Source organism: Schistocerca piceifrons, chromosome 9 (assembly GCF_021461385.2).
Source record: "Schistocerca piceifrons isolate TAMUIC-IGC-003096 chromosome 9, iqSchPice1.1, whole genome shotgun sequence".
Lineage (NCBI taxonomy): Eukaryota > Metazoa > Arthropoda > Insecta > Orthoptera > Acrididae > Schistocerca > Schistocerca piceifrons.
The window spans coordinates 20,813,146-20,830,243 of NC_060146.1; the positions used below are offsets into that span (position 1 = coordinate 20,813,146).

Genomic DNA, 17,098 nt, shown 5'->3' on the forward strand with positions numbered 1-17,098 from the left:
GAAGAATGGAAAAGAAAATTGAGAATGCGCTAGGTGACGATCAGTTTGGCTTTAGGAAAAGTAAAGGGACGAGAGAGGCAAATCTGACGTTACGGCTAATAATGGAAGCAAGGCTAAAAAAAAAAAATCAAGACACTTTCATAGGATTTGTTGACCTGGAAAAAGCATTCGACAATATAAAATGGTGCAAGCTGTTCGAGATTCTGAAAAAAGTAGGGATAAGCTATAGGGAGAGACGGGTCATATACAATATGTACAACAACCAAGAGGGAATAATAAGAGTGGACGATCAAGAACGAAGTGCTCATATTAAGAAGGGTGTAAGACAAGGCTGTAGCCTTTCGCCCCTACTCTTCAATCTGTATATCGAGGAAGCAATGATGGAAATAAAAGAAAGGTTCAGAAGTGGAATTAAAATACAAGGTGAAAGGATATCAATGATACGATTCGCTGATGACATTGCTATCCTGAGTGAAAGTGAAGAAGAATTAAACGATCTGCTGAACCGGATGAACAGTCTAATGAGTACACAGTATGATTTGAGAGTAAATCGGAGAAAGACAAAGGTAATGAGAAGTAGTAGAAATGAGAACAGCGAGAAACTTAACATCAGGATTGAGGGTCACGAAGTCAATGAAGTTAAGGAATTCTACTACCTAGGCAGTAAAATAACCAGTGACGGACGGAGCAAGGAGGACATCAAAAGCAGACTCGCTATGGCAAAAAAGGCATTTCTGGCCAAGATATGTCTACTAATATCAAATACCGGCCTTAATTTGAGGAAGAAATTTCTGAGGACGTACGTCTGGAGTACAGCATTGTATGGTAGTGAAACATGGACTGTGAGAAAACCGGAACAGGAGAGAATCGAAGCATTTGAGATGTGGTGCTATAGACGAATGTTGAAAATTAGGTGGACTGATAAGGTACGGAATGAGGAGGTTCTACGCAGAATCGGAGAGGAAAGGAATATGTGGAAAACACTGATAAGGAGAAGGGACAGGATGATAGGACATCTGCTAAGACATGAGGGAATGACTTCCATGGTACTAGAGGGAGCTGTAGAGGGCAAAAACTGTAGAGGAAGACAGAGATTGGAATACGTCAAGCAAATAATTGAGGACGTAGGTTGCAAGTGCTACTCTGAGATGAAGAGGTTAGCACAGGAAAGGAATTCGTGGCGGGCCGCATCAAACCAGTCAGTAGATTGATGACCAAAAAAAAAAAAAACATCTGTGTATTTCATTACTATTTGAGCCTCTGTCCATATTTCACGTAGTAATTCGTCATTTGTGGTGGTTTTGTTAGCAATTCTGTACTCAGAAATACAATGGCAGTTTCCCCGATGGCAACTGTTCGAGAAAGTGGGTATTCCGTCATGATAAAGACAGAAACTTGTGGTTATATATCAAGCAAAAAGACAAATATGGGAGTGAAGCACAACATGCAGGTATCTATAGACCTAGTTTCTGAATGTGTACAATATTGTTACAGTATATGGTCTGATTTCACAGCTCCTAACTTTTATTAGTTTAACTATTATTAGTGGAAAAAAAGCACATGAATTTATCTGATGTTTATCCAAACTGTAAATGATCCAACTAATTTACTAATCGAACCTTCCTTTATTTATTTTTTCAAATAAACATATGTTCAGTTTAAAGTAAGTGTTTATTTTGAGGAAACCCACCTACTTCAGAAACTTATCACTGCCTAACTTGTTTGGATATCAAGCAAACTTTTTGCAACAAAACCTATTCTTCCATAACAAATTTTGGAGAGTTGGACAATTGTGCCTAACTGTGCACATATCTAGCCTACTGCTCAGGCAGGACTCACTAGACGGTGTTACAAGGCCAGTTTGGAAAGGAAGAGTGGATTCACTGTGTTGCAAGAAGATTTTTAGGAAAGAATTAAATTCTGCACTCTTTATCTTAAAAATTCTCACTGAATAGTTTAACTGAGACAGTATTTATGTTCCTGTTAAACTGTGCTGCTTAGCTTAACCAGGTTGACGGGGATGCTTTGTTAACAAAATACACACTTGGAGACTTCTTGATCTTTTCTTTTAATTAATTAATTAATTTATTTATTATATATCAACGTATGGTATAATTTCCTGAAATTTCTGTAATACAAATTTGCTCTGTACCGACATGTGTAGCAATGTCTGTGTTAAGTGTAAATCTAAACAGCATTATTATGTTTAACAGTTTCAGCCACTCTATAAATTAAGATCAGTGCAAATGCACTGGCTATATTTTGTGTAGTGTTCTATGTGCAATAAACCAAATGCCTACTTTTTCATGATAGAGGTTGAAACAATATTGTGAAAATTACCACTAATCATATATCGGAGATGGTTAGTCACAAATAGGCACGACAAAAAGACTGTCATAAACATAGCTTTCAGCCATTAAGGCCTTATTAGCCTAAAGCTGTATTTGTGACAGTCTTTTTGTCGTGCCTATCTGCGACTCAGCATCTCTGCTATATGGTAAGTGGCAATTTTCTTTTTCACAATATTGTTACACGCCATCCTAGATTTTCCATAGAAGATGAAATTTATTTAACTTAATAAAAAATGTATAAAAGTACAAAATGTATTCTAACTTGTAATAAATTGTCTGGTTTGAAACAATAAAATTTCCTTGAACAGTCTTGCTTGAACAACCAAACAACAACAAGAACATCATTCTTGAAGCAAATGCAATAATAAATTTTGTTATGCAACAGCTGATATAATGTACTCAGAGAATCACTTGTTGTAGAACAGATGTTCAAGTGGACAATTAATTGTTATAGTTGTTTTAAATGATTGGTTTCAGTTCACAAGAACCATAATCAAATCTAGATAAAAATAAAATAACAGCACAGACTATGATGCGCAACAATGCTGTTAAACCATGTCAAACATCAAATATGCCAGAATGTACCTGACTATCGGTTACCTGTCCAACTTACCAGCAAAATTTACATGCTACGTTACAGGATAAAAAAGTGGTCTGATAGAATCCATGTTATTTGTACCGCCCGCAAGGTAACTGCCTGCACCTGGTGCCTCATACATTTGTTACATATGAACAAAAATTACATTTCCAAACTGAATTAATAATAATTTTTTGTTTGTTGAGAATACTGTTTTATCGTTGTTGTATTCACTTGGACCAACCAAAACTAGGTTCAATTCTTGGTTTTGTGGTTGTAGATCTTGAGTTCTTCTAAGATGTTAAGGACTCATTCATTTTCAGCCCTGCGTAAAATGTTTAAATTACGAGTGCTATTCAGAATACAAGTTCCGATCGGCTGCGAAATGGAAACCACTGTGAAAATCTATTGAAGCTTTGCACAGACGTGTTGGGCAGTGTCTCTACTATGTCCATCGATCACAGCATGTCGCTCCTTTCATTCTGAGTGCACAGTGAGCATGAAAAGGTGCCTAGAAAATAGTATCTTCTGCCAAGTATGAGGGCCCAGTGAGAAATTTTGCCGGAAGATATGCAGCCCACATAACATAACTGTCACGTGTTTCCTTCTTCAAGACAGTTCGTAGCCACATTCTGCAGGGGCAATGGAGATGCTCCTGCCGTGTTTCCAATTGGAAGTTTTTGATCATCGAAAATACAGCCCGTAATTGTCTCCCTCTGAGTTTCATCTCTGCTCACATGAACCGCTGGCTATGAAGACAACATTTTGGCACAGAAGCACCAGAGTCTTCCTCTCGACCCTCTTGGTAGGATCGGTGTCAATATTGCGGTATGCACTGTCACCAAGTACGACCCGCATCTTCTCAGCATAATCCTGTCGGGATAGGATCATTGTTGTGTTGCCCCTGTCTGCAGGTAATATTACTATGTCTGGAAGACTCTGGCGCTTCTCAAGGATTCCGGCTTCCCTGACAAGATTGGCAAGAAGCTACGCCCGAGGGCTGCTGTTTCTCCTAAACTTTACAGACTGCCGAAGGTGTACAAGGAATCGATTCCATTACGTCCCATTGTCAACAATATTGGTGCCCCAACGTACCTTCTCGCCAAGCACCTCGAACAACTGCTTAGCCCTTACATTGTGAGATGTAAACACCATATCTGTAACTCCATGGATTTCCTGGGACACATCAACAACCTTACGCTGAAGGAATCTGACATACTGGTGAGCTTCGACGTGCTATCTCTAGTCACTAAAGTTCCATTACAAGAATCCTTGGAACTCGTCAGCCAGAAATTTGATGAAGAGACCACCAACATTTTCAGACATGTTCTGACATCAACGTACTTCTTATTTGACGGTGAATACTACGAGCAGACAGAAGGAGTGGCCACGGGGAGTCCACTCTCACCCGTTGTCGCAAATATGTACACAGAACATTTCGAGGAGGAAGCTCTCGAATCAGCACATCTAAAACCCACCTGTTTCTTTAGATATGTGGATGATACCTTCGTTATCTGGCCACATGGAAGAAATAAACTGGCAGACTTCCTCACACATCTCAACTCCAGACGCGAGAATATTAAGTTCACCACGGAGATCGAAACGGATGGGATGCTCCCTTTCCTAGATGTTTTGATTAGAAGACGAGCTGACGGCACTTTGGGTCACAGCGTGTATAGGAAGAAGATGCACACCGATTTATACCTACGAGCAGATAGCTGCCACCACCTGGCACAAAAGAATGGCGTGCTCAAAACTCTTGTACACACAGCTCACACCATCTCCAACAGGGACGGTCTCCGACAAGAATTGGACCATCTGAAGACCGTGTTTCGGAGGAACGGTTACGAGGAAGGGCAAATTCGGAAGGCTCTACATCCCACACCTGCAGCACCGGCAGAAACTGAGGATTAACCTCAGGAGGAGGCGGCCTTGGCTATTATTCTGTTTTGTGGGGCCTTATCCAGAAAAAATTGGACGCATTTTACGTAAACACCAAGTGAAAACCTTCTTCCGTCCTCCAAGCAAAACCGAGAGCCTTGTCGGTAGTGTCAAGGACAACCTCGGGCTACGTAAATCAGGGGTTTATCAGATCAGACCATTCGTACCATTGAGGACCGATGCCGAGAACATGGACGGCACACTAAACTGCAACAACCCAGTAAATCGGCAATCACTGAGCATTGCCTGTCAGAACTCCACAGCATGGATTATGACCAAACCAAAGTCCTGACACAGACTTCCAAATACTGGGACTGTGCATCAAAGAAGCCATAGAGATTAGAGTAAGGCAGCCACAACTAAATCATGACAGCAGTTACATCCTTAGCAATGCGTGGGAACCTGCAATCACCCAGATTAAGAAGAAAAAGGATATTTCCCAGAGTGTACTGACTTCGGGGGAGGAGGGAAGAATAACAAGAGCGTTGCCGGCGGACCCTCCCAAACGAGAAGACCTAGGACGCAGCACCCAGACGGCGAGAGAACGGACGCTGTACCTGGACCGCGTGTGGGGCACAGACCGCACCGACTCGTAGGAAGTGCCTGAGGGAGGAGGGAGATTGTCCTATATATACCTGGCGCTGGCCCACCGCCGGTCAGTACATCGGCGCACCTGACGATGGCAACGTGATCGATTGCCGAAATATTGCGTCCTATGCACACTCGTACCAGGCTGTTCACCTGAGATTTATTTCATCATAAAATACGCCTGGAGAAATTGAAGAATAACATGTAGATAAGTAGCTGGAAGATGGAGCTAACAGCTGCAAATAACACATTTTTTATTTTTGCAGTGGTTTCCATTTTGCAGCTGATCAGAACTTATTTGCCAAATACCCCTTGCATTATCAATGTTCATAGCCAAATTTAAATTTGCCATATGTGCCTCAAACACGGTAGGGTCTGGATGGCATACATGTGCTTCCCGAGTCGAGCTTTGAAGCTCCCCTCCATGTGCTCTATGTATTTTGGTCACTGCACTTAACCCTATAGATATCTGAGTTGTGAAACTTATTCCTACTATAGTAGACTTTCTGGCAGAGCCAGAATTTAGGCAAGTTATTTGTTTGAACACTTAGTTTTGCATTTGTTTTAGTAAAGCATCTCTTACTTCATCAGAAGTATTCTTCTGTTCTCACCTCCGTACCTTGCTATAAATTTGCACCACATCCCTACCTTTCTATCAATTCATCATGATCACTTTTCTAAAAATGTGTGATGCTCTTTCAATTTCACACTGGCAGAGAGGCTATCTTAATAATCTATACCACTGCATAAAGGTGACAGTTGTTGGTTACAGATAACTGTGCCCAATTCTTGGAAAAAGGGACAGATCACACCTGTCTACAAGGAGGGTACTAGAAGTGATTCACAAAACTGCCGTCCAATATTCTCCACATCGATTTGTTGTAGAATCGTAGAATATATTCTGAGCTCAAACATAATGATGTATCTTGAATAGCATGACCTGCTCAATGCCAACCAGCACAGATTTCGAAAACACTGATCATGTGCAACCCAACTTGCACTATTCTCATGTGACATACTCAAAGCTTTGAATCAAGGCAACCTGGCAGATGCAGTGTTTCTTGATTTCTGAAAAGCATTTGACTCAGTACTGCAACTACTCTTACTGTCATCAGTACAATCATATGGGGTATCAAGTGAAATTTGTGGCTGGATTGAGGACTTTTTGGTAGGGAGGACACAGCTTCGATGGAGAGTCATAGTCAGGTGTAGAAGTAGCTTTGGGTGTGCCCCAGGGAAGTGTATTGGGACCCTTTCTGTTCATGTTGTTCATGTTTTATATTAATGACCTTGCAGACAATATTAATAGTAAAATCAGGCTTTATGATAAAGTTACCTATAATGGAGTACTATCTAAGAGAACTGGCATAAATATTCTCTCAGATCTTGAAAAGATTTCGACATGGTGCAGAAATTGACAACTTGCTCTAAATGTTCATTAATGTAAAATTGTGCACTTCACACACACACACACACACACACACACACAAAAAGTATCCTATATCTATAATATTAATGAGTCACTGTTGTAATTGTGGTATAACACTTTGCAGGGATATGAAATCAAATGATCAGATAGGTTCAGTTGTGGGTAAAGCAAGTGGTAGACTTGGGTTTATAGGGAAGTGCAATCAGTCTACAAAGAAGATTGCTTACAAATCAGTTGCACAACCCATTCTAAGCTATTGCTCAAGTGTATGGGACCCGTACCAATAGGACTAACCGGGTGGGGGGTTGAATGTATACAGGAGAAGGACAGCATGCATGGTCACATGTTTGTTTGATCCATGGTTTTCTCATCACATGTTATTTCAGTAAAAAAAAAATTTCAAAATACAGGAAGCTTCTCTAAACTTAAATATAGATATATCTCAACATGCTTTGATCAAAATGGTGATAAAGTGATAATTCACACAGTGCAACACATACAAACAGAAACTGAGAGCCATTTATATTTCATAATGCTCAAAATGGCATGAATAACAATATAATGCCATCCAATTAATTCCAGACATAAAATGTCTCCCCATTCAGACATTCAAGCAGGAAATCCTGTGGAAGCCCACATTGCAACAAGAAAGGAAAGACGATGATGAATGGGAATATGGAATATTAACACACTATTACAATTGGAGAATTTGGACAAGGAGATGAGAAGAAACAGAGTGGACACCTAGAGGTATTCTGGAGAAATACGTAAGTCAATTCTTGGAATTGTCACAATTATCAGCAAGTAATACAAGGGGATATTATAGTTTTCAATATTATGTAATAATGCTCAAAATGGCATGAATAACAATATAATGCCATCCAATTAATTCCAGCACTACTTGACTTGCACTCACATAATTAGGGTCTTCACCATAAAGACAATATTCTGTATACAACAAAATATACACCTGATGATAGCACAATGCCATTATTGGCATAATTATTAAGTAGCAAGTAATACAGCTCTCAAGGAATATTACTTCACATGCATTGAAAATGACAATTTTTCACACAATTTTAAAATATACTCATACCTGACAAAATTTACATAAGAATGAATTGTACTCACACAACACAAGGAATCATTGCTTCAAGTAACTTGCATATATAAACTGCCACAAATGAAATAAAACTGTCACAAAATGTCTTCACTAATGATCAGGAACACACACTACAGCATTCACCCATTTCTTTAGGTCAGGTTCATATTATCACTCATCTCCTACAAAAATTGCATAATTTTCTTGCCTCAGACAACGGCGAGTAGTCATATGTTTTTTTAAAGTATCACTCCTAAAACACCGATAACTGCAGCGAGGACACTGAACCTGTGGTTCTTTACCACATTCAAACTTCAAGTGTCTATGTAGCCCTTGCGGATACCGATAAGACTTGCTACAAGTATGACAACTAAACCGTTTACGTGATGCTGTCTGGGATGTTGTCAAAGTCACATTATTCAGATAATAACTGCCAGATGGTGAATGCAGGTTTTTCATTTCTTGAGTGCAAAACTTTTCTTCATATGTAAGATCTTCATTGGATCTCCTGACTTCTCCAATGTCAACTTCAGCACTGTTACAATCATCATGATAATCACTGGCACTGCGATAATCGTCATCATCATCATCATCATCATCAAGAGTAAGGTCTTCTACAATTTCCATGTGACTCTCAAGCACCTCAGATTTTATTTCTAGTGATACCTCCTGTTGGTATGCACTCAGATTTGCTGACTTTTTTTCCGGTAATACTGCTTCCGGTATTAAAAACTGTTCATTTTCTGCAACAGCCATTTCCCCTCTGGAGCTCTGCAACTCACTGCAGTCAGACTGATAAGGAATTTGAATGTATGATGATGATGATGATGATGATGATGATGATGATGATACCGTGATGTGGGCAGATGAAGACGAGGTCTTTTGCACTTGAACTGGACTGTAAACTGATTCACCAGATGAGTTATTTGCTGTGGCCATTACTTCCCTTTGAGGGGGAAGTTGATGTACGCTATCAAAATCAGGAGTAATAACTTCCTTGAATGCATTTTGGCCCATTCCCTGATCAAAACTGGAGTGTTTAATAATTTTTCTATGCTTTTGAATGGATTCAGAACCTCCATCCTGGGATGACCCAGATGGACAGCACCTTCTAAATGACTGCACATTTCTTTCTCGTTCATTTTGACTCAAGGAAGAGCACGATACAGAAACAGGTTGCGATGGGTTATTTTCTGGAAGTTCATTTCTTTCACTACCTTTTTGCATGTTGACGTCATCCACACACCCACTGCCAGAGAGTCCTCTTACCTGAAGAGACTCTGAGAGCTTCAGAACACCACTGAGCTCCTCCTGCGGTACATTTACTTTGCCACGGTACATAAAATCCAACAGAGCCTTTATGGCGGCGTATTTTACATCGTGCAGAATAATAATTGGATGCTTCTCATAGTTTTCAGAGAACAGTTCCTCAAAATATGGACTACAGGCTGAAAGAATTATCTTATGTGCTCTTAAATGATGCCCCTCAGCACTAATTGTGCAATCTGTTAATTTCTCATTTTCCAACAGAGCATCAAACACAGACATCAAAGTAGCTTGATGCTTATTCCACCTCAAATGAACATCCATCCTTTACAGCTGTTGCCACGAGACTTCAATTCTTGTATAACGGTGACTGAACTACTACAGTGATACCATTTGTTAGAAAAGTTCAGTTTCCTCGGAAGAACAGTGAAATAATTTTCTGCAAGTTCATCTTCAGAGGGTGAAGTAATGTTTCTAAGAGTTTGGCAGAGTGGAATCTTCAATCTTTTGTGAATAACAGATAATCTGTGGCAAAGATCTTCCTTCAAATTGCAGATACAGTTGCCGTTCCAGAAATTTTGAGCGCCTGACCTAGTGTGTAAAAATCTTATATTAATCCAATTATCTTCAGGAAGAGTTAGTTACAAAATTATTTACAATCAGTGTAGGGTACAATGACCGTAAGGGTAAATGACCAGAAATGATTATAAATTAAAAAGAATGGAAAATTAATTCACATAAATTTTGTTGAAAATTCATCCTAACAGAGATAACGGATGTTTGTTGTACAATTTTACTAATGACATACAGGTGTGGAGGGCAAAAACACGAAAACACCAAAAAGACAACACATAAGCGTGCCCAATGGGCATAGGAAAACTCTTGGCATTCGAGACAGCTTCCAGTCATCTTAGAATGGATACATGCAGTTTGTGTATGGTTTTCATTCTCCCTGCAAAACAGTGGCATTTTCAGGTAACGATGATTGAAATGGGCATCTGTCACGTACCCTTCTCCCCAAGGTAGACAAGAAATGCTCAACAACATTGAGATCTGGCGAATGTGGTGGCTAGTGGAGATGTGGCAACTCATCCTCGTACTCACAAAACCAGTCCCGGGCAACGCAAACTGTGTGGCACCTCAGAACACGGCATCACTATTGGGAAACAAACACTGACCACAGGACGTAACTTATCTGCCAAAATGGTCACACAATCAACAAGAGTAATGTGATCTTGCAGAATATCCACAGGGCTCACAGAATACCACAATACGGTTGCACATTATGACGAAACCCCACCACGTTTCACTTTTTGGATGTAAATTCGGCCAGAATTTGGAAAGAGTATAAAGCAAAACTCATCTGACCAAACAACATCCTACCAGTGCCACACAGTCTAGGATTCATAGTATCAGCACCACAAGCACCACATTTTCTGTGATGGGCAACAGCATCACTAATGGGCAGATTTTTTATTTTAGCTTGCCCTGCTATTTCCTGCTCATGGAGGCCCCCTCCCCTGCCTCCCCCTTTCTTTTGCTGCTGACAGGTTTTGTGAGTGCAACATTCAGATCTGCAGTGACTTTTGCAGCTGGCCGCCTCTTATTTTTCATTATATCCTCTTCAATAGTCATCTGTCATAATCACTAAATACACAATTTTGTCCACATCACAAACTTAGTGGGTGACGTTTCTCCTCTTTCCTAATGGGTGAGATTTCTCTGATTTCCCCGTAAGCAGTACAACTCTTCGACACAGTGCCTCTCGAATCACCAAGCACTTTGGCTAACACAGTTACGGAAATACAACAGTTCAATCTCTAAACTAGGCTATCGTCCACAAATAAGTTCGACCATGCATTTCTCGTGGTGTGTTCATATTTTTGTCCACAATCTGCATGTTTGATGAAATCATGTTTTATTATCAGTCTTTAGTTTGGAACAAGGTGTTGGCAGAATGTTGCCATCACCAGGCATCTTCCCACTAATTACAGTTTAATTTGTTTGATTATATCTGTCATAAGAGTGGTGGTTTTTCTGTCACTGGATGAGGTAGTAACGTTCAGTTGGAAATTTAACTGGGTCTGCCCAATCAATTTCCTGAGTTAGAATACATTTCGTACATTTACCTGTCATATATTAAGTGGAATAAACTTTAAATTGTACACTCCTTTCTGGAACGCAGCACTATACAACAACAAAAAATGCTACTTACTGACATTTTCATAGATAATCATACTATTAGATATTATACTTGAACACATATATTATCATATTTTAATCAATTACATTGTGACACATATTAATAAAGAGCATACTTTACTCACAGAAATAACACGAAAATGTACCCAATATTGACAATTATCCTTTTTAAAGAAACAGCTCAAGGATTTAGTATATACTTATGTTGTTGCTAGAATGGTCATTCCATTGTGGAGAAGCTTCTTAATAAAGTCCTCACTGTTGCTTTCTAACTAATCATTCAGCAATTTTATTCCATTTTTATGTCATCTACAAAGATTTTGAATTCTTTGCACAAATCCATTTGATATCCATCGTCCATTTAAGAAAATATGTGAAAACAATATCTAATGTTATAAAGCAGATGCAAAACAAACTGAGAGATTGTGGCTGCTGCTCACATGTAATAACTGTTTGTGTGCAGAGCCCCATACTGCCTAGCTGGCAAATGCCCAAAGTAAAGGAGTCACCCTAAAGTGTTCGGGAAAGGGGTGGGGGAGGTGGGGGAGGGGGGGGGGGGTACACTCCTCGGCTATTGTGTTGAAGATAACCTGCAATGCTTTTCCAAACAGCGCCTGCATGGACATCAAAAGAAATGAATAATTCTTGTGCACGATTGGATTGGCAGGCCATTGCACCTGTGTATTTCAGTCATTACTACTTGAGTCAATCTGTTTTTTAAGTGGCAGTTCTTCATTTTTTGTGGTTTCATTAGCAATTCTGTGATCAGAAATACAAGAGCAACTTCCGAGATGGCAACAGTTTGATAAATAGCAAATCCATCATAATAAAGAAACTAGTGCTTACATACAGAGGAAAAATACAAACGAGTGACACACAACATGAAGAAATCAATGGACCTGATTTCTGGCAGTTTACAACATTATTACAGAGGACAGAATTCAACAGCTCCTAACTTCAGAACCTTTAAACACTCATTGTCTTTTACATTCAACCTCATAATTACCGCATAAAAACTGCATATGTATTTCACTAATGGTTGACCCAAACTGCAGATGCTCCATCTCATTTACTACTCTCCACCTCCCTCCCCCTCCAATGTAGTGTCATCTATGCAGTTTAGAGTGACTTTGGGGAAATCCAGTTATCAGTGCTATAAGTCATGATGGCGGCAGAAGGAATTTTGTACCACAAACTACTCCTCCAAAATAAATTTTTAAGAGGTTGCAGCTGGACAAAGTTGTGCACATACCTACCATACTCTCCCGGCAGGAATCACTTGACAGCTTCACAAGCCCAATTTGAAAAGGAACACTGGTTTGGTAGTGTTGTTAGAATATTTTTAAGAAAGAGTGAAACTGCTCATCTACTGTGTCTGGTAAACTGCTCTGCACTGTCAGTAAACTGCTCTGCACTATTCATCCTACAGACTCCCACTGAGCAGTGTAACTAAGTCAGCATTTATCATTCTGTGCAGCAGTCATTGACATTTACACAGTTTACAATTACTAGTGATTTATCAACTGAAAGTATTTGTCCAAAGTTTAGATAAGCAGTTTTTAAGCATTACGCAACATGGCTCACCAATGAGTGAGATCTTCAGTAAAGCTTGTATCTTCCAGATTTGTGTGGCCACATTTGAAGAAGAATGTGCAACACTGGACTAAGTTATATACAGCCTACTAGAAGAGCAAAATTACAAGGTGTACTAAATCACCTATTGGAAAACTCCTCATTGTTGATGAATATTTTCACTTGGTACATAACGATATAGTGGGTCCTCTACCTCCCTCTGATGAATTTACACACTGTTTAAGTTGTACTGATAGATTCACCAGCTTGAGTGAGTGGTGGCTCTCTGAAACATTACAGCCAACAAAGTAGCGAAGCATTCTTTTAATTCCAGCATTACCATATTAAAGAACACCACGACAGGTAACAAATCAGAGAATACAAGTTCCATCTAACATATATTCCAAGCTTTAGCAAAGATTTGTGGCTGTAAAGTGACTAGAACAATACCAACTGCAGGCTTGTGGAAAAACTGAAAGGTTTCACCATACTCTGAACAGTGCCAAATGAGCCTATGCTACAGCTAAATAGGATAACATATTACCAACAATTCTGCTCAGCTTCTGTTGCTTCTCCTAAAATGAAAAATATTCTACAATACCAGAAGTATATGGCACTACACTGAAGTTACCTGGGGACTTCTACCACAAACTTCGTGTCACAACAGACGTTGACCTTCCAACTTCCATCATCGAGTTGAAGAAAAGGGTAAATCACGTGAAACCTACTGTATAATCTTTCAAGACAAAAGGATCATTTTTCATCTACAAGGGTGTGTTTCGATACAATTTCTACAATACAGACAGCACTCATGTATTCCTATGATGGTCAACATGACTTAATTCAATGTTTACTCAAGTTCTTCACTGTTAAGATTAAATATAAACGAATCAACATTTTTACTGATTGAAGCCCTGAGCATCCATAACCATCAAACTGGTTGCCAGACTACCAGCACAGGAAGTATATTCCACCATCTTTGGGCGTGCATCCGAGATATTATTATTTCTCGCTCCGATACTTCGGCGGACAACCTGACAGCCATTTCCAAGCTGGATAGCTTGCAAGATTTATAAATAACTTTAAACAATATTATGGAGTAAACACAATTGTGTCAAAGATAACACTGTTGGGAACAACAGCACCAGTCTTACCTTGTCTTGCTTTGACAGTACAAATGAGAAGTGAAGGGTTTCCCAGATTTGCTGAGCTGGAAACCCTAAATCGTCACCCTAAGTCATTCCAACATATGCCATCCATAATAATCAACTACATACTTTGTAAGCACTGTGGACTTGCAGACTCTGTGCTTGCTTGCTTCCCCCTCCCCCCTCCCCCTCTTAGTTGAATAAAGTTTTATCTAAAACTGATGCTCTTTTTATCAACACTGTTATCACATATACATGTGCAAAAAGTTAGAAGATCAGAATGTGTGCTGAAATTCCCAGACAAGTTTGGGGGCATCATTGAGTGACACCCACAATGAGGGGAGAAAGATGTGGTGACACGCAGAGTTAACAATGACTGAAAAGTAAATTTTTTTTTCAAGTTATGAATAATTGTGTGTCCATTTCTGTTATTACAAATGAATGGAACACTCTGCCATTATTGAATCTACATATTGTTTGTTAAGAGCAAAGATTGTAAGAACTAAGTAGTGAGTTGGAAATAATGAGTGTTGCTATAAAAAATAAATTACTAACGCTTTAGAAAATGAAGATATTTTGCAATGATATCTTTGTAAATAAATTCTTTAAATGGTAATTGCAACAGAAACAATGTTACTAACTCGTCAAAATTATAGTGATATTTTTTACATAGGCAAATCCTTTTTTAAAAAAAAAGAGAGAGAGAGAGAGAGAGAGAGAGAGAGAGAGAGAGAGAGAGAGAGAGTTAGACAACTCTGAATACCCCACTGCTTTAAATTAAGTATAGGATACTGTCAACATATTAGGTCCACACGAATTATAAACTGACTGACTGACTGACTGACTGAGCAGTAAAACACAGTCCAAAAGATTTCAAAGCACGCTTTCTTTACTGTACCATGGAGATGCCATTATTAGTAAAATAGAATGTGTAGGCCATGTTCAAAAACGTTTGGGAACAAGGTTGAGAAAACTAACTGTTGATATGAGAGGAAAAAAATTAGTCAATGGAAAATTGTTGACTTGTCAGGGTCGGTTAACTAAAACTGAAATAGAAAACTTGCAGGTATACTATGGGCAGGCAATTAGGAGAAATAAAGAAAATCTGGAGGCAATGAAGAGAGATATTTGGGCCATATTCTTCTGTAAGTCCTCTACTGATGATAAGCCATGTCATGGATTGTGTACATCAGGAGAAAATTCATGGTGCAAATACAATACGGCTCAGGCAACTGGAGAATCTTATTCTCACCAGCATTCTCTTCCTACTGCTGTAAGCTCATCCTGACCTCCTAAGGAAATGTCTACATGGGCATACACAGAACCCAAATGAATGTTTCAACAGCATAATTTGGAACCGCCTTCCTAAAATTGTATTTGTAGGCATGCATACAATGAAACTAGGAGTTCGTGATGCTGTTATTACATTCAATTGTGATAATACTGGAAAGTGTTGGGTACTGAAAGAGCTGGGAATTAATCCTGGTGAAAATATGATCACTGGGCTGCAACATTGTGATAAAATAAGGATAGCCAATGCAGACAGATCTGCATCTAATATGGCTGAGAAAACAAGACAAACATCCAGGAAGGTGAAAAAGAAGCTGGAAGACCTGCTAGAGGCCAACAGAACTGCAACAGGACAGTTTGAATTAACTGTAAGTAACAAATTTCAAAAGTTTTTTTCTTTAAAGTCAATTTCCCACAAACTAAAATTTTCAGTACATATGCCCCATTATATCAGAAACTATCATAGATAAATTAATGAAATTTTCAGAGACTCTGCATAACATAAAAAGCCACCTCTGGTACTACATTCATTAATATTCCCCCATTAGGGAAAATTAATGTTTTTTGTTTATAAATTTAAAAAAGTTATTTCTTAAAAACTATAAAATGGATAAAGTAGGTTTAGTACAGTTGACTCTATTAGCATCACGTAACATACAGTAAAATATTAAGGTCCTGCATCAAATAGTTTTTTTTCAGAATTGGGTCAAATGCTTGCCTAAATTAACATAGGTTAGATAGGATGGGTGTGGTCCCCTTTTTTAAGAGCCGTCCCTGACCAGTAATTGTGCAGTCTGTTAATTTCTCATTGTTCAACAGAGCATCAAATACAGACACAAAAGTAGAGTGTTGCTTATTCCGTCTCAAATGAACATTGTTGCTCTGGTCCATTTTGTCTATCTGTGTTCATGAGACTTCAAACTCTTGTATAAATGTGGCTGAACTACTTCAGTGATACTATTTACTAGTGAAGTTCAGTTTTCTTGCAACAACATGAAAATAATTATCTCCAAGTTGATTATATTCATGTAGTGAAGTGATGTTTCTCAGATTTCAGCACAGTGGAATCTTCGATCATTTGTGAATAACAGATAATTCAGGGCAAAGATTCTACTACAAATTGCAAATGCAGCTGCTGTTCCAGAAATTTTGAGTGTCTGACGTAGTAAATAATCTTATGTTAATTCAGTTATCACTGGCAAGAATAAGTTATAAAATTATTTTACAGCACATGAGTATAGAGGGCAATGACCATTAGTACAAATGATCAGAAATGATGAGAAATTAAGAAGAATGCATAATTATTTCACATAAATGTTGAAAATTGGTCCAAATAGATATACAGGATGATTCTTGTAGAATTTTATTAGCACATATGTTTGCTTAAATCACGTTCTAGTGTCACTCTTTAGTTTGGCATAATGTGTTAGTAGTATATGCCATCATCAGGTGCCTTCAACCTAATTATAGATTTCTGTGTTTCATTACATTTGCCACGAAAGTGATGGTTTTGCCATCAGTGGGTGTGGCAGTGAGGATGGGTAGCAAAATTTCACTAGTTCCGGCCGAAGAATTTACTTTGTTACAACACATTTTATACATTTAACTGTCTTTTATAAAGCGAAATAAACT

At 38.8% G+C, this 17,098-nt stretch overlaps 1 protein-coding gene across 9 annotated transcripts in view; it reads right to left on the reverse strand.

The window, feature by feature from the left end:
• Positions 1-17,098, reverse strand: part of LOC124717296 (longitudinals lacking protein, isoforms N/O/W/X/Y-like) — a 269,156-nt gene that overhangs the window by 96,078 nt on the left and 155,980 nt on the right. The window contains exon 1 of one of the 9 annotated variants that reach the window (XM_047244117.1): positions 8,018-8,146. The exons of 7 other annotated variants lie outside the window; for them this stretch is intronic. Coding sequence is in view for 1 of the 2 variants with exons in the window: in XM_047244120.1 (XP_047100076.1) it covers positions 8,160-9,578 (1,419 nt within the window). In the remaining variant the exon portion in view is untranslated. Of the gene's footprint in view, positions 1-7,354; positions 9,846-17,098 lie in introns of those variants that run through there. One more of the 9 variants, XM_047244120.1, reaches the window with a different exon arrangement.